The 23,281-nt window shown below is 41.1% G+C and overlaps 1 protein-coding gene across 8 annotated transcripts in view; it reads right to left on the reverse strand.

The window, feature by feature from the left end:
* The window catches only part of MEGF11 (multiple EGF like domains 11), a 298,071-nt gene that overhangs the window by 25,227 nt on the left and 249,563 nt on the right, over nt 1–23,281 (reverse strand). For 7 of the 8 annotated variants that reach the window (XM_072148689.1, XM_072148690.1, XM_072148691.1 and 4 more), the window contains 6 exons: nt 20,579–20,725; nt 18,755–18,889; nt 15,289–15,417; nt 14,671–14,799; nt 717–845; nt 54–182 (listed from right to left, as the gene is read on the reverse strand). In XM_072148689.1, the coding sequence (XP_072004790.1) occupies nt 54–182; nt 717–845; nt 14,671–14,799; nt 15,289–15,417; nt 18,755–18,889; nt 20,579–20,725 (798 nt within the window). The remainder of the gene's footprint in view (nt 1–53; nt 183–716; nt 846–14,670; nt 14,800–15,288; nt 15,418–18,754; nt 18,890–20,578; nt 20,726–23,281) is intronic. The other variant, XM_072148692.1, reaches the window with a different exon arrangement.

The raw sequence follows: 23,281 nt of genomic DNA on the forward strand, positions 1-23,281 counted from the left end.
GGATTATACATCCTCATGTACTTGTGTAATCCCGATATGAGATATTCGCTCACCTTGATCACAGCGGATACCCTTGAAACCAGGGTTGCAGTAACAGGTTCCAGTAACATGGTCACAGGTTGCATTGTTTAGACACTCGCACATCTGCCGGCAGCCATATCCAAAAGTCCCCGGCGGACATTCTAGAATAAAAAGAGAGGCCACTGAATGACAGTAATAAAGCAGGATAAATTTCTATACAAAGGGCACTTTTCTCTAAAATCAAAAACTTTGTAATTTTACATTTTAGATATATAGGGATGCTATATTACTTTATGATTAATTGGCCATTCAGAAGTCTTGGAAAGCTGTGTGGCCATATGTGAAAAGGTTTCAAATTCTGGGCTATTTGAAGATGCATAATAATAGTAATAATAATTCTTTGTTTATATAGCGCCTACAAATTATGCAGCGCTGTACAAAGCTATACATTTTTGATTTTAGGGTGCATGCCTTTTAAGGTATACTATATATATAATATATGTAGACACTGGTTGCAAGGTCTTGTAGCATAGGTATAACATTCTTGTATTGTAATGTACAGTGGAATAGTTAGGAGGATCATACCGCTATTGTAATGGGGTGGGGCAGACAGACACAGAACAGGACACTGTTCAATGCAACGGGGGGGAAAAAAAGTTCCTGGAGAGCAAGACACTGGGTGACAGGTCACTTACTCTGCTCGCAGTGTTTGCCTGTGAATCCTGTTCTACATGTGCACTGCCCAGTGATGTGGTCACAGTCGGCTCCATTATGGCACTGACAGACATTGGCACAGTCCTTTCCATAAAATGCTGATGGGCACCCTGCAGAATCAGAATAGCATCACAAATACCTAGCGGCAGACAGGGGGCGACCTCACATCTCCATTAACACTAGTGGCTCAGACTTGTACATGTATAAGACTTCAGATCACATTTACAGTATTACTCTTATCCGTGGTATGAATGCACAGCACCATGTTACTGGACATGCAACAAAAAAAAAAATATATTTTTTATTATTAAAAAGTATATTTTTCTACTAAGGCTGACAATCAGCAGTGCAGCCGATATACAGGCGGTCCCCTACTTAAGAACACTCGACTTACATACGACCCATAGTTACAAACGGACCTCTGGATGTTGGTAATTTATTGTACTTTAGTCCTAGACTACAATGATCAGCTGAAACCGTTATCAAAGGTGTCTGTAACGAAGCTTTAGTGTTAATATTGATTCTTATGACAACCCAACATTTTTAAAATCCAATTGTCACAGAGACCAAAAAAGTTCTGGCTGGGATTACAATGATAAAATATACAGTTCCGACTTACATACAAACTCAACTTAAGAACAAACCTACAGACCCTATCTTGTATGTAACCCGGGGACTGCCTGTATATGGCTTTTCCTCCATTATACACGTAGTCTTGAAATTTGCCTAAAGTAATGCTGCTAGATAGGGAACAGATCATTACAGGATAGTAGTATATACTAAGCAAACCTTGTGGGGAATTAACTCAATATTTACAAGATATTTCTTCCATTTTAAGAGAAAATTTAGATTAAGATCACAAAATAGATAACACATGCAATATTTTATACATACAACCGTTACATTTGTTATGGCATAAATGACGGCGATCATCAAATTGCTACAATTGAAAATATATCAGGTAATTCATGTAACTATTCCATAGGATGGAAAATGTTACCACTTCTTTTCCAATAGATGATTTAGAGCAGTGGTTCTCAACCTGTGGGTCGGGACCCCGGCGGGGGTCGAACGACCAAAACCGGGGGTCGCCTAAAGCCATCGGAACCGCAATTTTACTGTGTTTTTACTGCGAGTTGCAGGGTTTGGGGTCACCACAGCATGAGGAGCTGCATTGCGGGGTCACACCATTAGAAAGGTTGAGAACCACTGATTTAGAGGCTGTGATTCTCTGCCCAGTGCTCGTCACACAAATGTCATAGACTGTAAGCTCTTGTGTCACCCCCTCATCCTCATAGACTGTAAGCTCTTGTGTCACCCCCTCATCCTCATAGACTGTAAGCTCTTTTGTCACCCCCTCATCCTCATAGACTGTAAGCTCTTGTGTCACCCCCTCATCCTCATAGACTGTAAGCTCTTGTGTCTCCCCCTCATCCTCATAGACTGTAAGGCAGCTCTTGTGTCATCCACTCATCCTCATAGACTGTAAGGTCTTGTGTCACCCCCACATCCTCATAGACTGTAAGCTCTTGTGTCACCCCCTTATCATCATAGACTGTAAGCTCTTGTGTCATCCACTCATCCTCATAGACTAAGCTCTTGTGTCATCCACTCATCCTTATTGACTGTAAACTTTTGTGTCACCTCCTTCTTCCTCATAGACTGTAAGCTCTTGTCTCGCCCCCTCTTCCTCATAGATTGTAAGCTCTTGCGAGCAGGGCCCTGACTCCTATTGTTGCATATGACTGCTTGTACTCTGTAATGTAATATTTATTTGTATATGTCCCCTATGATTTGTAAAGTGCCATGGAATGATGGTGCTGTATAAATAAAAATTATTATTATTATTATTATGTCAAAAATTTCATTGGCGCTTCCCACCTCGTACAGTTCATTGCCCTGGCAATGGAGATCCCCATCTCTGTCCTTCACAGTTATGAAAAGTTGGTGTGCGAGAAGAAAGAGAATACCTGGACAGATAGCAGACCCTTGTTTGAAGGCATTGGGGAACCATGGTTGGCACTCCACTACTCTGCTGACCTGCACAGGGTTAATTTCAATTTAACTCCCCACATTGTTTCCATATCCCAATTTGGAAAACATATTCGTACATTTCCCAGATTACCATAGTGGAGCACCAGTGGCTATAAGTCTCCAGACACCTATAAGGCGGCCTTATTTGGCAAACTCTCCATAAGGAGAACTCTCAATTCCTGACCCTAGTCAACAGCCTCTAACTCAGCCAGACCATTTCCCTACTTTGTACTGAGGAGACCCAACCAGGTTGAAACAGCGCTGTCTGCACTTCTGTATCTTCTGGAATAGATATGTTGGTTTGGCTTAATCCCACATTATGTTACTAGGCTTCATGTAGGCCATGCTTGGTGTTAATGGGGCTCCCCTTTCAAGGCAGCAAAAGGAGGAGGCATTGTTTTCCATTTCCTACCGTGGAAAAATATATTAGCATATTTCTGAGCATCCCCTAGTGCAGTGATGGCGAACCTTTTAGATGCCGAGAGCCCAAACTGCAACCCAAAACCCTGCTTATTTATCGCGAGGTGCCAACCCTGTTCAACAACTTTGAATCATACTGGGCTCCTGAGGACAGCAACACAGTAGAAAGATGGAAAATTGTCATCATTTTAGCTTCTTTCCAGTGTCCCTGAGTACACAGAGAATCGTGGGGCCAGTAGGAGGTCCTCCAAAAATAATTCGACCCTGTCTAATTCTCCCTCTTCCTACAGTCCCAAGTAGTGAAGTAATTATCAAAATATGACTGAAAGACGCATCTTTCAAGTTGCTTGGAACTGCAGGAAGATTCTTTGAGTCTTATCTAGTGTGCGGGGGCAAAGGCCCGGGTGCCCACAAAAAGGGCTCTGCGTGCCGCCTCTGGGACCCATGCCATAGGTTCGCCACCCTAGTGGAGCATCAATGTCTATAAGACACGTGGCATTAATTTGGACTTTTCATAAGTGGACTTACTTCCTGTCCCTTGATCAATGTGATTCTATTGTCCTCTCTGTGGTTGTGTCATTCCCCCGGCCATTTACCTTCCTAGGACATCTGGATGAACTATAGATAGCACAGCAAACAGTGTCATACTGGGGCTCCATGGGCCTACCATATAAAATAACAGCACTCATTCTCAATTAGCCCCTAGGAAAGAGACCTTCCTAGCCTTTACATTTGTGTGTATTCTGTTGGAACTCTGGGGCCCATTCTTCCTATATACTGGGCCCACCAGAGAATCATGTGGTACAATGATGGTACATGGTAGAAATTCTATAATTCACAAATTATTTTGTTCAAATAATAAGTTTGGCAGGCCTGGCCTTTCAAAAGCGATATTAGTTCACCTAAAATTTCTGGTGCAAAGTAAGTTTCTAATCAATGGAATACACTTACCATTATACATCAGTGATTAATGAACCTTTTAGAGATCCAGTGCCCTAACCAAACAACCCTTTTATTTATCAGATAGTGTCAATAAAGCAGCTAGTTATTGGAAACTCACTGCTCTGTTCACGACCACGGTTTTTAACAATATTGGCATCTGTTGACCCCGATACCATTAAAAGAAAAAAAATCTATGTTATCGGAGCTTCTCTCCCGTGTCTTCCAAGTAGCTAGAATCGCTGTCCCAAAGTAGGATCTCCAATAATAATACAACCCTTTCCGCACAGTCTCACTCTTCCTATAGTTCCAGCTGAGCAATCTCTGTGCTGGGGCGATAGCCCGAGAGCCCAAAGAGTGGTCTCTAAGTGCCACCTCTGCCATAGGTTCGCCACTATTGCTATAGATGATCCAAATTATTCATCTGCTATCAGTCACCATGACAAATCTGGAGCATTTCTACACTGCCTGAGCTAGGTAGACTATGTAATAAAGTATCTTCCTTACTTATTGATCACCTGACATATTTCTTTTTCAAGAAAGATGTCCTAGAGGATTTTTTGGTCACCTCTGAACTTTTAAAAGTGTTCTTTTACTTTGTATGCATATGAGGAAGACAATGCCCCAGGTATTTCTTTGTTATCCCAACACACCATCCCTCTCAGCCTCACCTCTGCCAGGATCTGCTCTTCTTTTAGCTTTTTATGACATTGTTTTCACAAAAAAGGCTTTAAAAATTATGCAAATTAGCCAGGAAGGCTCTGGGCTTCATAGTGGGTAATTAATTCAGCAGCCCCTCAGGTTCATTTGCATAATTTTTAGAGCCTGTGTTTTTGTAAAAGCAAACAAGGCATAAGAAGCTACAAGAAGAGGGGATCCTGCCAGAGGAGGCACACACCAGCATGTAAGCAGTAGTGGACTATAATATAGGCGGCTCAGGTGGTGTCCCAGGGCCCAATACTTCTAGGTAGCTCATGGCCACCCAAACCACCCACCAAGTTTGTATGAATCTGAATGTAAAAAAATAACATAACAACATGCTAAATATATAAATGTGATGTGGGATAATAATATTCTATTAGTTTTACTATTATATTTTTATATTTTAGGGGTCCCTTAAGTTGTCTTACGATACAACATTTCCGTGTCCCCATAGGAAGCAGAACGCTCATTAGCTGACATTATTTTTCATCTGAATACAGCATTTCAAGTAGCGTTCTTCCACTCCTTCATGTAAGAATCAGTCTGTGTCATCCTGGAAATTGTTTCCGACTGCAATTCCTTGGACATTGTGCAGTACTGGGAGCAGACTCCTCATTATTATTTGCTGTGGAGCGCACTTACTGCTTTTCATTATGGTAATCATGTTATGCCCCTTACTATAGCGCACAGCTGGGGATGTTGTATTATTATAATAACCGCATTACGCTGCACATGTTGCATTAGAGGCTTTTACATAACAACATAGTCACATAACTGTCTGCGAAAAGCTGATCAGGCCTGGCAGCCGTAGGGCGTACGTGCTGCCTCTGGTGGGAGTGCGGGAAAGTGCTGGATGTAGCAATCTTTAGGCGTCACATATTGGCCCACATTGACTAAGGGCTGTGTGCCAGTTTTCTGTCGGACTTTGCCTGTTCTTTTCAGTGCAAACTGCTTGCACAGGTATTTAAGAAGTGTCTGCAAAACATTTATGGCACGCGCGACACTTGGTGGCCACATTGTTATTACCAGCAACTAGTAAGCTTAACCCATTAGTGACTGGCCTATATTAGGCCTTAATAGCCAAGCCCCCCCACCCCCCAATTGTATTGCAAGAGCGATCCCTTTACTTTAAATTTTCAAATCAATGTACCCATATTAGAGTTTGTATTTTGCAGGCAATTTGGGATTATAATGCCATCTTTTCAGGGTATATGAAAGTTATTGGCCCAGATTTACTAAAAACTGTGCAAACTGCACTGAAAACAGTGTACAAAGTCAGACAGAAAACTGGCACAGGGGCTTTAATAAATCTGGACCATTGAGTTATACATCGTATTAATTATTGGGGAGAAATGTGAAAAAGCAGCAAAGCCAGGGCTTTTTACACAATGGGGGAGATTCATTATGCCAGAAAACTGCACACAAATCTTCACCTCCCTTCACTAGTTTTCTAGCTTCTCCGTCCTGCACTATGGTCATGTCGGGGCAGAGAGCGGGTGGGGGGGAAGGTGGAGAGGGATGTTAATGCTTGGTCACCAGATTTACTATAGTCTCTATAGCAAAAAAACTCCACCAGTTAAAAACTGGTTTACAGTTCTTGTCTATATTCACTAAGAGGCAGGAGCATCTTAGTGAGTACAAGCGACGGACAGCCAGCAGGGGGGATTTTATGAATGGCAGTGAATTCTGCAGTGTTCACCGTGTGGAAAAAAAAAACAATACGAGACAGCGATAAAAAAATATAAAATCTTTTTTTTACTTCTTCAACCTTTTTGATGTATTACAAAATTACAATTAAAAAAGTAAAATTTCTTTGTGTCATCTCCCTCCAATACCTGTATCATTTTTATTTATCTACTGACAGAGCTATGTGTGGGCTTACCTGTGCCACACTGCCAGCGCTGTCCTAGGGGTTACAGTATCGGTGTTGCACTCTGGCCCGCAGACAGGGAGTCTTTGCATTATATTTCTATATGATGCAAGGACTCACGTTCTGTACAATGTGTGCAGTCTGTGGGATGAGACCAACGTACAGTGTGTTTCCATGGGCTGAGCGTTTCTGTACAGCCACCATTACTCTGCATCTATATACATACACGTATATACCTAGCTGGCACACGACAACAAGCATGAGGCATCTGAGTGAAGTTGGCCTCTCACCTTGTTCAAATCAAACAAAATTGGTGTCAAAAGTTTGCGCTACGTTTGTGCTGGTTTGTGCAGCAAAAATTTTCGTTTGTGCCGCTATCGTTTTTAAGATATTAATGAATGTTTCCAGAGGTCAACCAGCCCCCACCACAAAACATTGCCCAAACCAAACAAAACTGGTGCCGAACAATTCTGCTACGTTTGTGCTGGTTTGTGTTGCTCAAATTTTTGTTTGTGCTGCTTTTGTTTTGAATAAATTAACAAAAAATTAAAGGTCAAGCAGCCCCCCCACATTAACAGAATCAAACAAAACTGGTGTCAAACGTTAGTGCTACGTTTGTGCTGGTTTGTGCAGCAAAGATTTTCGTTTGTGCCGCTATCATTTGTAAGGTATGTTTAGGTGTTTACATAGGTTAAAGATGTTTAGGATGAACTGGTAAAAAACTAATTTATTGACACTTCCCTGGTTTGATCACCAGGGGGAGCTAGCAAACACATTGGGGGTCATTTACTAAGTGCACGAATTGCGTTTTTACGGCGGGTTACCCAAATTTTTCCGTTTTGCGCTGATTTTCCCTGAATTGCCCTGGGATTTTGGCGCACGTGATCGGATTGTGGCGCAACGGCGCCGGCATGCACGTGACGGAAATCAGGGGTGGGGCCGAACGAAAACCCTAGGGATTCGAAAAAAATCGCCGCATTTAAAAAAAAAAAAAAAAAAAGTGTCGCTGGACACGCGCTTACCTTCACCCAACAACGGATCGTGAACTCCGGCGGGCCTCAGTGGACTTCAGCGCAGCAGCGACACCTGGTGGACGTCGGAAGAACTGCCTTAGTGAATCGCCAGAAGACCCGAATCCACTGCAGAGAACGCGCTGCTGGATCGCGAATGGACCGGGTAAGTAAATCTGCCCCATTGTACTTTGGAAGAAATGAACTCTGATGACCTCTGGAAAAAAGTATGAATATCTTCAATACGATAGCGGCACAAACAAAAATTTTTGCTGCACAAACCAGCACAAATGTAGCACTAACGTTTGACACTGGTTTTGTTCGATTCGGTTAATGTGGGGGGGCTGCTTGAACTTTTGACCTCTAATTTTTTTGTTCATATATTCAAAACAAAAGCAGCATAAACAAAAATTTTAGCAGCACAAACCAGCACAATCATAGCAGAATTGTTCGGCACCAGTTTTGTTTGGTTTGGGCAATGTGGGGGGGCTGGTTGACCTCTGGAAACATTCATTAATATCTTAAAAACGATAGCGGCACAAACAAAAATTTTTGATGCACAAACCAGCACAAACGTAGCACAAACGTTTGACACTAATTTTATTTGATTTGAACAAGGTGGGGGGGTCAACTTTACTCAGGTGCATGAGGCACATGCTCAACAACACTGGATGTATAAAAGCTTCCCATCGACATGTCCTCTCCTTCACTCCCATCTTGTTCTAAGTCTAAACTTATTGAACTGTAGATTTCTAAAGAAAAGCCTACCGTATTAAAATACCTATTTTAGTTGATTATCTTTTCCTTTATCTGACTGTTACATTAGGATTGTACAATTCCTGAAGGTTTACACTTTCTATGGTGAAAGTTTGAGTCATTAAATTATGACATAATCTCATTACATGAAATACAGGTGCACAAGGGGAACTAGTATGAGTGATCATACCGCAGGCTATCGGCTGATTCAGCACATTTCTCATATAATCCAGTCTATGCCTGAGTGCTTGCGCCTGGTAGTAAATTACCATTAGTATCCTTCATATATAAAGTACCATAAAGGGATAGATAATCTCATGATATATACTGTGCCCATCCACCCTGAAATACTGCTCTGTTTATGGGTCAATGGTCCCTTCTGCCTGTTAACAATTTTCTACACATTGGGATCATTACTAGACACCCTGGGTAATGCATCTAGGAGACGACTGACATCATTTATGGTATGTCATGCCCTGGTTACTATCTGTTAGGAGCGGCACTTCTCAAATCGTGAGGCTCTCCCAAGTTTGTGATGACTTCGGCCAACGGCACCCAAGCTCTGCTCACTGCAAAAACACTTCTTTCTTGTTAACTTTTTGTACTTTTTTTTACTTGATGTGTACATTGAGGAATTATACACACAATTTACTGATCACTCAGATACTATGCAGTACTGCAGTGTATTTTATGGACAGTTGTATTATCGTATCTGCACCCAAAAGTGTAGGCTTTTGTGGCGCCTAATGTATGCGGATCATTTACAATGGGTTTTGCGCCAGAAAGAATGGTTTCTTTCAAAAATCCTGACTCGTCTGTCTTTTTGTGGCGCAAGTAGGCGTGGCCTATCTTTTCCACATCCTCCGACACATTTATGTGGAGTTTGGCACTTTTTTGGCGCAAAACAGACCAGGAAAAAAATGTCCTGTAATTTAAAAAAAAGGCACAATCCATGTAAGATTTTGGCGCACGTGTCATTTGCGTTGCCATTTTTATGTTGCCCGACTGTATAGTACCCTCTGCACATTAATTACTTACAGCCGTGCACTACTTTAATACATCGGTCTATGCTTTCCGTAGTCTGATCTCAGATGCCGACTGTCGAAGGTCCGGCAGTATTAGTGAATGCCCCCCTATGTCTTTGTAATGTAAATACGACAGGCTATCAGCCTGTGGTAAGCTTTGAGGCCAAGTTTAGGCTGCAGGCTGTATGAAACCCCTTGGTAGCCATTGCCATACTACAGTCAGCAACATTCGTGGCAAGTAAGGGGTTAAAGACCTTGGATCAGAATTATCTATGGGAGCTGGTAGCCCTTGTGACAATATGGAGGCATTGACTACCTTCTTGTCACAATGTACTATTACAGTACAGAAAGGGTTAATGGTCTACAGGATTCTGCAGACAAATTGTCAGATAAAGCTCATTTTAAATGTCTATTTTAGCAATGGTAAAATAGAGGAATCACTAAGTTCTTACTGTACTTACTTGTAAGACCATGCATGCATTGACACTGAGCGCCTAATATAGCCTGGTCCAGTTTCTCAACTATTTTGGACACTCTCATACACTTGAAGCCTATACTCTTCGTTTGGCCAACCCAAGATTGTATAGGTAAGTGTGGGTTCCGTAGATATATCATTAAAGGGCTTTTCCCATTTCAGATAATTAATGTTATTGTTTGTATTATAAAAAGTTGTACAACTCTCCAATTTACTTTCTGTATCAATTCCTCGCGGGTTTCTAGATCTCTACTTGCTGCCAGTCTAAAGGAAGCTACTTTGGGTGGACAGAAATCTGACCATGGTCACACAGGTGCACGGCTCGTTAGTATCCCAGAGAGTAATCAGAGCAGTGTGATATAACGAGCCGTGCATCTGTGTGACCATGGTCGGATTTCTGTTCACCCAAAGGAAACATAGACGCTTTGTATAGAATGACAGCAAGCAGAGATCTAGAAAACCGTGAGGAATTGATACAGAAAGTATATTGGAAAGTGTAACTTTTTATAATACAAACAATGACATTAATTTTCTGAAAATGGAATACCCTTTTAATGCAAAACATGAGAATACCCCTTAAATTCTATAATCTTTGGTGCACTCCTATATGAGATCTTCTCACGGAACACATGGAGTGGCGAAGGACGTGAGTCCTTAGCTCACCTAACCCTAATCGGCTCAGCACAACCCTTTTTAACCTGATAATATCGTGTTAAAATTGAAGTGGTAAGGGGTGACTTACTAGCTTGAGGCTCCTTATTATACATCTAATAGGGAGCCGTTCAGGAGCCAGAAGAGCCGGCTCTTCTTAGTGAGTGGAGCCTAATGATCCAACTCACTAAGAAGAGTCGGACTTCCCATCTCTAGTTTGGTGGATGTTTGAATGTCAGGACCAAAAAACATCAGTGTTAGGGGACTCCCACAGTCGTCAAAGTCCAGCTACAATTGTGGAATATAAATGTATTTTTCATAGTCCTGCTACTACTAACAATACAAAACAAACGTATGATTACACAGATCTCCAGGGTGGCAGAAATAATCATATAATTATTCTTGTTTTGCGGATAGAGGATAAATATGATTAGTGACATATTCGGCATTTTTCAGAGTCATTCTTCAGGGCAGTCATCAGATTACAGCTGTGACATATGCCACTGTTTCAGCAATAGCAATATTAGGGAATGTACACATATGTCAGCAGGGGTATCACTTGAGGGGTTGCAGAGGGTGCTGTCGCCATTGGGCCCTAGAGGGCTAGGGGGCCCAATAGGTATCACTTTAACATATGAGAAGACTAGTACTATAAACTATGAATTATAGTCAGGGGCCTGGCACAGACTTTGCACTGGGGCCCATCAGCTTTAAGTTATGCCGCTGTTTATCAGTTGCCATTAGTTGTATATTTTTATTCCCAAATTAGGATCTCTGCATCAGTTTTACCATCACTTATGCTAGAGATATAGGTCAATGCACTTTTAAAATGTTAACTTGGCTGACAGTGGACTGTCTTTTGTTGCTTGCCGTTAACCAATCACAGTGTACCTTTAATTTCTCCAGCACACTTGACATGAAAGCTGAGAGCTCATTGGTTGCTATGAGTAACAAGGCCTGTCATTTGAAAGATAATGCTAATTATAAGTTTTTATGGGATTTCATGTATTCCTGAGAACACACATAAGTTTGCTAGAGTAACTGTTTGACACACGCCTATTCCTTCCTATATTTTATGTCATAGAATCACAACATCTTGAAATACAGGTCACTGATCCGGACTTGTGCTTTGTTTATGAGCTGCAGTGCGAATTTCCAAGCATTGCAAAGGGTGAAAGGGTGATATCCCCAGTGAATAGAAAACCACTTTAGGCAGTTTTCTGCTAACCCAGTTTTCTGTAAGCCAAAAGGTCGGCTTATCACCGCTGAGTTCAGTCTGTAATTCAGATGCAGGACTTTCACTATGGGATAAAAGTTCTGTAGGGAGAAGGGGGTCTTTGACATCATAGTTTGCATGAGTAGAGTTCAACCAACATATGGGTTGTATATTACGGCATGAACATGAGGATGAATTCACACCATGGGGGAGATTTATCATATGCCAGAAAACTAGCGTACAAGCAGGGGCATAACTAGAAGAGGCTGGGCCTCATTGCAAACTTCTGAATGGGCCCCCCTTAAAAAATATACATATTTGTATACAATAACACACAGTTTATACACACCATATATACAGAATACACTCTTGCAGAATATACACAAACATACACACATCAAATATTCACACACATAGGGGAATATTTATCAAACGCTGGCGCTCGTGCGCCAGCGTATGATCGCCCCGCCGCTGCAAATTCGCAACCCGATACATCAAGAGGCCGTATGATAAGTCGCCGGCAGCAGCGAGTGCGCAGGCGTGGGGACAGTAACGCCCCGCGCCGGCCCACTCTCGTCCGGCCGCGCCCCCCGCTCGGCCGGCCGCGCCCCCCCTTCACGCCCCACTGGCGTGAAGGTGGCCGATTGGGGAAAATAATCGCAAAAGCTAGCATTTGCGATTATTTCGGGGCCTCTGCGCCACTGGCAGTGCGCAGAGGTCCTGATAAATATGCCCCATAAAGAGCATGTACACATCATACACACACACATACAGCAAATTCACACATACATACAACATAGTTCCCAACCGTCCCGGATTGGCCGGGACAGTCCTGGTTTTTTTCCCTCTGCCCCGCGGTCACGGGCAGCTGGTAGAAAGTCCCGGATATTCCCTCCAGGTCCCGCACTGGCTGGGGTTGTCCCGGCTCTGTGTCCCGCCTAATATATACTTACAAAGCCTTAACATGCTATACTGAATGGCTTTTACAGATATCAGGCAGGGAATCCTTTTGAGAGATGTGTCCGGTTAGCGGAGAGCAGAGACCACTTCATCAGGTTCAGATCACCATCTGTCCATATATGGTCTCCACATCTCCTAGGGTTCCCCCAGACACAAGGTTCAATTAAATACATTTTTGCCAAGCCCCGGATTCGAACCCAGACCCTCTGCCATAGGGACAAAGAGCCTCTATCCACTAAGCCAGTGATGGCGAACCTTTTAGAGCCTGAGTGCCCAAACTTCAATCAAAAGCCACTTATTTGTAGCAAAGTGCCAGCACAGCAATTTAAGCAGTAATTTATTTCTCCTTCTCTTCTTTGACAACTTTCAATCGTTCAGCCTCCTAAAGACACCAACGCAGTTGAAAGGAGGAGGGCAAATTCGCCTATCATTGTAGGAAGATTCTATAGGAAGATTCTTTGAGTTCTGTCTGGTGAACTTCATGCTGGGGCGATGGCCCGGGTGCCCACAGAGAGGTCTCCGAGTGCCGCCTCTGGCACCCGTGCCATAAGTTCGCCACCACTGCACTAAGTTATGAGCTCAGTGATTATCTATCTGTGGATTTTGGTAACTAAGAGCTGTTAACTGCTACTGCTACACTGTGACACAGACTTGATGCACTGATATATAGAGAGGGATCTTCTCAGAGATTATTATTGTAATTATTGAGACTCTACGCGTGGCGCCATTTTGTCCCTCTTTCCCTTCCAGAAATGTTGGGAGGTATGCATACAATATACAGGTTTACAGCATATATACAACCAATTATCCATATGCTGGGGCCCCCTGACACTGTGAGTCCAATAGCAGCTGCTATGGCCGCTACCCCTGTAGCTACCCCTGGTGTACAAGCCTTGACAAATCTTCCCCTATGTTTTTATTATCTGTTTAAGCCACCCATTTCACTGGTCACAGAGACATGATGTGAATGTATTGTATATGTATATATATCAAAATAAAGTGTCCAGTTTTTTTTAATGGAAACAGTTCTTTGTCCCTTTCGTCTACTAAACCGATCCACTTGATGCATGATATGCAGCCATACAGTCCCAGTCCACGACAAGTCAAGAACATAGTAGGATTGTGTATTCCATGTGCAGGATCTCATAGTAATTACATTTTTCCCAAACTTTTGTTCTTAGGGCAACAATAGGAAACTCATCTGAGTATCTGAGGATTTCCTCTACAAGCTTACACCAGCATATTATTTCTGTACATGTGACGCTATATATTGAGGATACATAAATGAATAATGTCACTGATGATAAACTCTAAAGCGCTTACTTCATAAGGGGGAAACATTTCTACACACACATTATATCATTTATACAAACACTTTTATTATGTGTACATGTAGCTTCTTATTAGATAATAACCAAAGGCAAGCAGTATACACCAGGAGGGGGCAGTAATTCCCTCTGAGGAGAGACAATAATAATACACAGCGTTCCCTGCTCAGTCTAACCAACTAGATAAGATACAGAGTGCAGCAATTAGGATTAAGGAGGCCAAACATAGGCATCAATAAGGGAACATGGTTAACTTTGACTTTATGATCAGAAAAAATTTGGTAGATTATGTCACAAAAGAAAAATATCTTTTTATTATATACTTATTATATTACTGTGTAAGCAATACATTTTCTGTCCATAAAGCTGCACAGGTTTTCTTTTTGCATGTATAATGTCCTAGTAACACCTGATTGTGAGCCATATCTTCAGTGCATGACTTAATTTATTCTATATTTTGCATTAATGTTAGGTTATTTGAGTAATACTTGGTAATACACTTTCCAGCAGAAAATATGAGACTTTGGTTATACATTATATTCTACTTACTTTGGGTACAGAAGAGCCCTGTCCAGCCAGGTGTACATTTACATTCACCGTCATATGCACTGCACTCAGCATCATTGTGGCAATTACATGTGTGGATACAGTCTGGACCCCAAAGTCCAGGGGGGCATTCTGTAAAAAAAATCATAATCTTGTCACATAATGTAAAATTATCCATAAAATATTTGACTTTCTAAACTGTAAAATTTATAGCATATGTGTGTAACAGCTGCAAAATGTTCACCACTGAAATATTCCCAAAAAGTTATAATATATACTGAAAACTAAAATTCTCTGTTATAGATTTCTTCAACTTATTTCTAGCACTGCCGCTAACAAAAAGAATATTATTTAAGTCAATAAGAGCAGATCAGGAGCAGGTCAGCATCTCCTGCACGTTCTGTATTTTTTATATAACATGTAATTGGATTGTAGTTCTATGCGGGATATGCTGCCTCCACAACAATAAATAACATTACCATATAGCATCTCTTCTCATAGAAAAGAATTCAATATAGGAAGAGATTCAGGATTCTGCCGCTTCTCACTGTCTTATTTTTCCATTCCATAAAATGATAATTCACAGCAGTACATTGTGGTGGGTGAACGTGTGGCACTTACCATCAGAACAGTCGCTGCCTATCCAGCCAGGGTAGCATTGGCACGAGCCATCTATAGGGTTGCAGGTTGCATTGTTGCTGCATATACAGTATTCTGCACAGCTCCGACCAAATCTTCCACTTGGACAAACTTTAATATAAAAAGAAACACAATTCACACAAAAAATTTAACCTTCTTGGAATACTATTGGGCAAGAATCATGTATTCCTAAAGTGGATGGAGAAGCCTCTTCCTACCATTCCTCATTTGCTTGCTGGTAGATATGGCTGTCTTTAATAATAAACATGTTTCGATGTACAGAAGTCGCCACCATTCTGTTCATTGAGCACTAACATTTCTAAATACTCATCTCAGGATGCCCCTTTCTATGAATTTCATGCATGCTCTCACCAGGTTGTGGTGTTTTTACTGTATGTACACTTTAAATTTTATCTTTGCAAATATGGACATAAGTAAATAGGTTAAAGTTTCCCCAAACCGCAAAATGTGTTGCCTACTTGTTGACAATCTACGAACTTTTAGACAGTCAGCATTTCTAAGAGAGTTCAGAACAATGCAGGTTTAGAAGGGAGAAAGCAGGTGCACTTCAAGGGTTTTTCTCATTTCAGCAAATAAATGTTATTGTTTGAATAATTAAAAGTTATCCAATTTTTTAATATACTTTCTGTATCAATTCCTCACTGTTTTCTAGATCTCTGTTTGCTGTCATTCTATAGGAAACCCCATTGTTTGTTTCAGGTGGACAGAAATCTGTCCATGGTCACATAGGTGCACGGTTCATTATATCACACAGCTCTGATTACTCTCTATGATACTAATGAGCCGTGCACCTGTGTGACTGTGGTCAGATTTCTGTCCACCGGAAGTAAACAAGCTTTCTATAGAAAGACAGCAAGCAGAGATCTAGAAAACCGTAAGGAATTGATACAGAAAGTATATTGGAAAATTGTATCATTTTTTTTATCATACAAACAATAACATAAATTTGCCAAAATGGGAATACCCCTATAAGGGCGGTTATTTAACCCAAGACATATGGCAAAGCTTTAATGATTCGAGGGATTATTGTTGTTCTTCTTCCTGCTACTTACATGCTTTCGCAGGTTTCTATGCATGTAAAGGAGGATGCAATGCATCTAAACAACAGTCCAAGTTGGGGGGTAATCCTATATTATTAACATACTCTGGAACTTCCTACCAAAACCAAGTCAGACTGTCCACCACCTTCCTAAACCTATTTATTAAGGATCGGATACATACCCAACTACTTTGCTCCTTCACCTCATGTCTCCATCTATCTGCCCATTTAGATTGTGAGCGTGCAGGGTCTTCCTTCCGTTTGTTTCCTGATCTCTATAATTTTGGTATTTTGTACTTGCCTTTGTTCTATTCTCAATGTAATGTATGTGAACCCCTTACACAATGTCAATGTTTGATGCTTTTTGTTTTCCCATTTGGATTTTGGCAAAAAGACATTGGTAGTCACCATTTCAGGACAGGAATCATAAACCAGCCACAAATCATTTTATTATCCATATGTTAACATTATTGGTAGAACTACTTCTATCAAACTAGAACAAGGTCACAAAGGGATCAGTTAAGGATTTTTATTTTAAGGACCAACTTGCCCAGCGGTTGTGCCTGATACTCTGGACACCTTAAAGTACGAATGATGCTCTGGACACATCAGGGAGTCCACCATCCAGCTACATTTACTTTGGCATTAAACATGGCCATTATTATCATATGATCAGTAAGTAATAATAGGTTATTGATTATGTATGATCTGTGGTTCACAGTAACCAACCAGGCTGGCTGTGATGTGCTGAATTGTTCAATGGTGCTCATGGCTGACGTCAATGAACAGCCCAAGACGCTACGAACAACTAAATATCAGTTCTACAAGGTAGGAAAAAACCATCAAAATGTCTATTGTTTCAAGAATAGAAGTAGTACTTGACAATAGTGTATTGTATGTTGTCGGAGAAGCACAGCTGTCTTTTATGTGTAAGATTGACAGCTCTTGAGTTCAGGGCTGTTTCTCACCTTGTTTCACCAAACTCCTTGTTTTATCTTATGTTCAAATCATTCACAGAGAGATCTGCTGCTCGACATAGAAACTCTGTGATCTGCCATTCATGTATGAAGAATTTTTCACCTAAGGTTCTGGTTTTCGCTTTAGCGTAGAACGAAAACATGTATAGAAACATAGAACAGCATAGAACATATCGTAAAATGGCTGCAGTGTCTGAAGGAGACACAATAGAATCTACGGGAAATGTGGATAAATACAATGAAATATTTTGCCAGTTAAATAATTATTGTTATTTTTACACAATGACAAGGTACACGGAGCGGCGCTGTTAAAATGAAGTGAGGGGTGGTGCACCCCCTGATTATCTCGCTCTCTGCAGCATTTCACTGACAGAGAATACAGGTAGTTGATGTTTAAGGGTGGGGGTCTCCTGATACAGCGACAGAATAATGTTTTTCTGCATTATTTCACACAGCGAGGGGGGGTTGTCACAGGTTTATTATCAGAAACCCGAATCCTACGAGAAAACATCAGAAAAATGCCATCGTGATAAAACCTTATCTCTCCACAGACCGTCCAATGACACAGACAGCGTAATCCGCGAGCTGTGTGACAGGGACATTAGCAACGTCCCCCTCCCTCGGCGCACTTTCCTCAATCCTAGTCACCTGGCCCCTTCCCGCTCGAACAATCTGATAAGAACTCTGCCACCCCCATGAAGGATTTTTTTTTTCCAGTTTGATTTTGTCTTCCAAGGAAAGAGATCTTGGTAATGAGGCAGCGGCTGGTAGCAGTGATAAAGCTCCATTTCTGTATCGTCTGCATCGCTCCGAGTGTCCTATCTGCATTCCGATATGATTGGAACAGACAGAACCACACAGGACAAACTCTGCTGCTAATACTGCACATTGTATATTACACATTTACATCCCACAAGTCATTTCTACCGTGCTGGAGAATGAAGGAGATCAACTTCAATTCATTTAGTAATATTGGACATAGACTTTTGACCCTGCCAGTAATTCGTTTTATACGCCTAGGGCTAATACTGGCCACAGACATAGTTGTCTGTCAACTAATATGACTTATTCCCCCATTAGCATACACATCTAGCTCAACTAGACATGAATGTTAACTGTATGGATTTAAATATGAATAAGGCCTCATGCACATGAACATAGATATGTTTCAACAACTAGAACAAGTCCATATAATTCTATGGGCTCATACATGGCTGTGTGTATCAGCCGACTGAACAAGCTGCAAAACTCAAAGCAGGTCCTAGTCCTGCCTGTGTTTTGGTTTGGTGCGTCTCCTGTCATAGGCGGTTTTGATAGTCTCCCGCATATGACACAATGGACCGTTGTTTGCGGCACGTGATATTTTCCCTGTTTTTGGGAAAAAGTCATCCTGTTAAGCCCATGTTATTACCTTGGTTACAAAGCGGTCCAAAAAATCCTGGTAGGCAGTCACAGTGGCCTGTGATGTGATGACAAGGTCCATTGGCGTGAACACACTGGGGACATGTTTGGCTGCAGCCATGTCCATAAAATCCAGGAGAGCAAACTGTAAAAGTTCAAAAACAATACAATATACAATACTATGTAAGAGCAGAACAAAATATATAAACATAATGTCTTGGATATGTTGATGACTGTGAGACAGATGCCAATATCATGATTAATGAATAATTGTGCATAATAAGACAGTGATGGAGCACTGATGTGTATGGACCAATATGTGTCAGAGGCTTTAGATAAATGTAAATGAAAGTAAGAGTGATATTACATAAAAAAGAAAATCATAAGATAGAAAGCAATTATGAAAATATAATAAAATAAAAGTAACGAAGCCAACAGAAGTAATTATGCCAACATTGAATATTATATAGAACAATGATATGAAAGATAATATCGTAGAAACATGGTGGTGCAGTAATATGGGAAAACAGAAAGCAACATACTGTAATTACAGTGTATATTCTACCATGTTTTTACTCAGCAAACAGTTATCAATAATGGATTATAATTTAGGCAATTTGGGCGGTAGCCCGGGGCCCAAGCCTTCTAGGGGGTCCATGGCCACCCAAAGTACCCACAAATTTTATAGTGAGAAGGACCATCACCCAAGAAATCCCTTTACAGCTGCTCATGCTTTCAATACACTTGCACACAAGAGCCATTTCAGCACTTTTAAAGGTCCTCCAAAGGTCCGGAAACAGCATATTGAAAACAGGCAGAAGGGACGCATCCTCCATTCTCCAAGAAGCTGATTCTAGTACCATAAGTAGGAAGTGATTTCCAGACTTGTAGGAGCTATAATACTCTTACAGCCCAGGGCCCATGGCAGTCTTAATTATTGAAAGCAATATCTCTATACCATAGAGGTAGTAGCAATGAAGATAAACACAAATATACATCCCCTTTTTACAGGGTTATCTGGAGTATGATCAAATAAAAATAAGGGTTCATTCACATGGACAGCATTAGGCGCATGGAGTGACATGGTGCCGCACATGTGTGGCACCATACCGCTCCGAACACGGGGAAAAGATAGGACATGTCTTACCTTTCCAGTGTGCACGGTCGTACACTGTGCAACTCTGCGGAGAGGAAAGGGATAACCCCCCTTCTCTCCAGCGTTCTGGCGGGCATACCAGGTTTTACTATACCATAGTACACATCCTAGGCAGTGTACAAAACAATGTACTTATGGTTTAAAGGAAATTACCATATGGACGGAATATTGTACACAAAGCACACACTCTGGAGTGTGTCCTCTGAAACAGGATCCGTTCTTCATTTATCTTCTTATGGCCTCATTTTAATCTTTTAACAAAACATAGGACCCCCTATGGGTCATTTGCATAACTTCAATAGATGATTTTCTCCAAAATTAGTCCATTAGATTAAAAGGAAGAACGGATCCTGTTTCAGGGGACACACACCAGCGTGTAAGTGTGCTTGGTGTACAGTAGATGGTATAAACATAGACTTTGTGGATTTACCGGATTAACCAACCAGCATCAGCTGAAGCAATTTTACACTAGAAATATACTGTTTTTTTATGTACTGCAGATATACGGGGGGAAAAATAAAAACTACCTTTACAGCTGCGTATACAGACCATGTTGGCTGTATTTCCTGAATCCAACTATATACAGGGAAATAACTAAAGACCTAACAGAGATGTGAACTGGTCCTAACGTGTGCTGGTGAAAGGTCAAACTAACTGTAAATTCTAATTTTTCCTTACTTCTTTGGCACAAGGGTCCTCGAAATCCTGGAGCACACTCACAGCTCCCATCTTCAGGTGAGCAGGAACCCCCGTTCTCGCAGTGACATGACATGGAGCAGTTGGGCCCCCAGCGTCCTTGAGCACAGACATTATCGCAGTGAATTCCTGCAACAGAAGGATTTCTTCAAATTATCATCTAGATAATGTATGGTTAAAAGCCCCTGTTATAACCCTATTATATGTTTTGTATTCTTCTTTAACCCCTTAAGGACGCAGCCTGTTTGCAGGTTAAGGCTCGCAACTTTTTTTTGAAATTTGACCAGTGTCTCTTCCTGTGGTAATAACTTTTGAACACTGTTACTTATCAAAGCGATTCTGAGATTGTTTTTTCCCCACATGTTGTACTTCATTTTAGTGGTAAATTTTGGCTGATAAGTTTTGCGTTTATTTACAAAAAAAAGAAAAAAATGATGAATTTTTAGAAAAATTTGCCATTTTCGAAATTCTAAATCACCGCGTTTTCAGGCAGATAGATTTACCACCTAAATAACTTGCAGAATAACATTTCCCATTTGTCTACTTTACATTTTCATAATTTTTGAAATGTTTGGATAATTTATTTTGACGTCACGCGGCCTACAAATCGAATAGCGATTTTCCGTATTTTCGGAATTGACTATTTTGGGGATAAATACTGTTTGAAATCAAATTTTACATATTTAGCAACAAAACCCCCTATATAATCAACCCATTTTCAAATCTGCACCCCTCAAACTATCAGAAACAGCATTTACAAAGATTGTTAACCCCTTGAGATCTTCATAGTAATTGAATCAAAATGACGGTGAAATTTAGAATGGTCAAATTTTGTTGGTTATACGTTCATTTAGCCCTAAAATTTATACATTTCCAAAAGATAAAAAGAGAAAACTCACCATAAAATTTGTTCTACAATTTCTCCTGAGTGCAGCGACCCCCCACACGTGGCCGTTACTTGTGTTATGGGGGCACAGCAAGGCGCAGAAGGGAAGGAGCACCCTGCAGCTGCCAGGATTTTAGTTTTCTGGTTGCCCCCTTTTGAAGGCTATAAAATTTTCGCTTTTCCGTTATTTGGGCCATGTGATGGCATTTTTATTGCGGGACGAGATGCTTTTTCCAGTGTTACCATTTTGGGGTTGGTATCACCTATTGTTGAAAATTTTGGAACTTTTTTTGAGGTCATGAGTAGAAAAGCATCAATTCTGTACTGGATTTTTTACTTTTTTTTTTTTTCGTGTTCACGGTATATCCTAATAATCCTGTTATCTTTATTCTATGGGTCGATACGATTACGGGGATACCAGATATGAATATTTTTTCTTATGTTTTACTAAATTTGCCAAATAAAACCCTAATGTGGGGAAAAATCTATCATTTTTGCATCGCTGTCTTCCAAGTGGCATAACATTGTTACGTTTTTGGCTACAGAGCTGGTTGATGGCTTGTTTTTTGCGGGACATGTTGTTCTTTGCAACAATATCATTCTGGAGTACATATGTTTTGTTGATCACTTTTTATTGCATTTTTAGTGGGATATAACAGGTAAAAATCATAATTTTTGGCGGGTTTTTGACGTTCTTTTTTACGGCGTTCATCATATGGGTTCAATAGTTATTTCGTTTTATTCTATGGATTGTTACGGACGCGGTGATACTATATATGTGGGGTTTGTGTTATGATTTAGGCTTTTTTGAGCGTTATATGTTTCTTTATATGTTTTGGGGCTTATGGGCATTTTTAGTGATTTATAAAGTAATTTTTTTTTGAAAAACATTATTTTGTACATTTTTTACATGATCCACCATGGGATATGAACAAGCAATCATCTGATTGCTTGTTCTTGATAATACTCTGCAATACTAATGTATTGCAGGGTATTATCAGTGCCAGCCTATGCAGATGCATAGTCTGACACTTTGCCTTTAAGATGACGTCACAGACGCCTTCTTAAAGGTAAACCCTCCAGGCTTCTCTGGGGTCCCGATCGGACCCCAGAGGAGCCAAAACAGCGATCACCCCCCCCCCCCCCCCGAAAACGGTGCAGGGGGGGCCAATCGTGGGGTAAAGACCCCCAGAAGGCATGTTAAATGCCGCGGTCGCGTTGACCGCGGCATTTAACGGGTTACACACCCGCGATCGGAGCCCACTCCGACCGCGGGTGTTAGCCGGGGTTGTCAGCGGTAGATTACCGCTGAAATCCCGCAGCTAACGATGCCGGTTCGGCTGCTATACAGCGCTGAATCGGCATCGTCTCTGCGCCGTAGCTGTACTGCGCTGAGCGCTAATCGCGGGACTCAGCACAGTACAGCTACGGCGCAGAGCGCTAAGGTGTTAAGCAGTTTATTCCTTAGAAGGTCCTATCTCCAATCCACACATGACTTTGAACCAGTGAGTAAAGTTTAGCTGTCATGATGTCTCCCTTACACTGCATTGGAAAAAAATACACGTCACTCGATGTTTCGGGGCATGTGGGTGCACAAGTAGGTTACTACACCATATATATAGAGAAAAGATAACTTGGCACTCCTTATAGGTCAAAAATTGAGGAGAATGTATTTAATCCAGAATAAACAGTATAGCAATCCAACAAAAATTATTATTTTGCAACATTTCGGTCTTATAAAGTCATACCTATCCTTTACACTGCACACAGAAAGAAATGGATAATCTGCTCTATAACGC

Source organism: Engystomops pustulosus, chromosome 4, assembly GCF_040894005.1.
Source record: "Engystomops pustulosus chromosome 4, aEngPut4.maternal, whole genome shotgun sequence".
Taxonomy (NCBI): domain Eukaryota; kingdom Metazoa; phylum Chordata; class Amphibia; order Anura; family Leptodactylidae; genus Engystomops; species Engystomops pustulosus.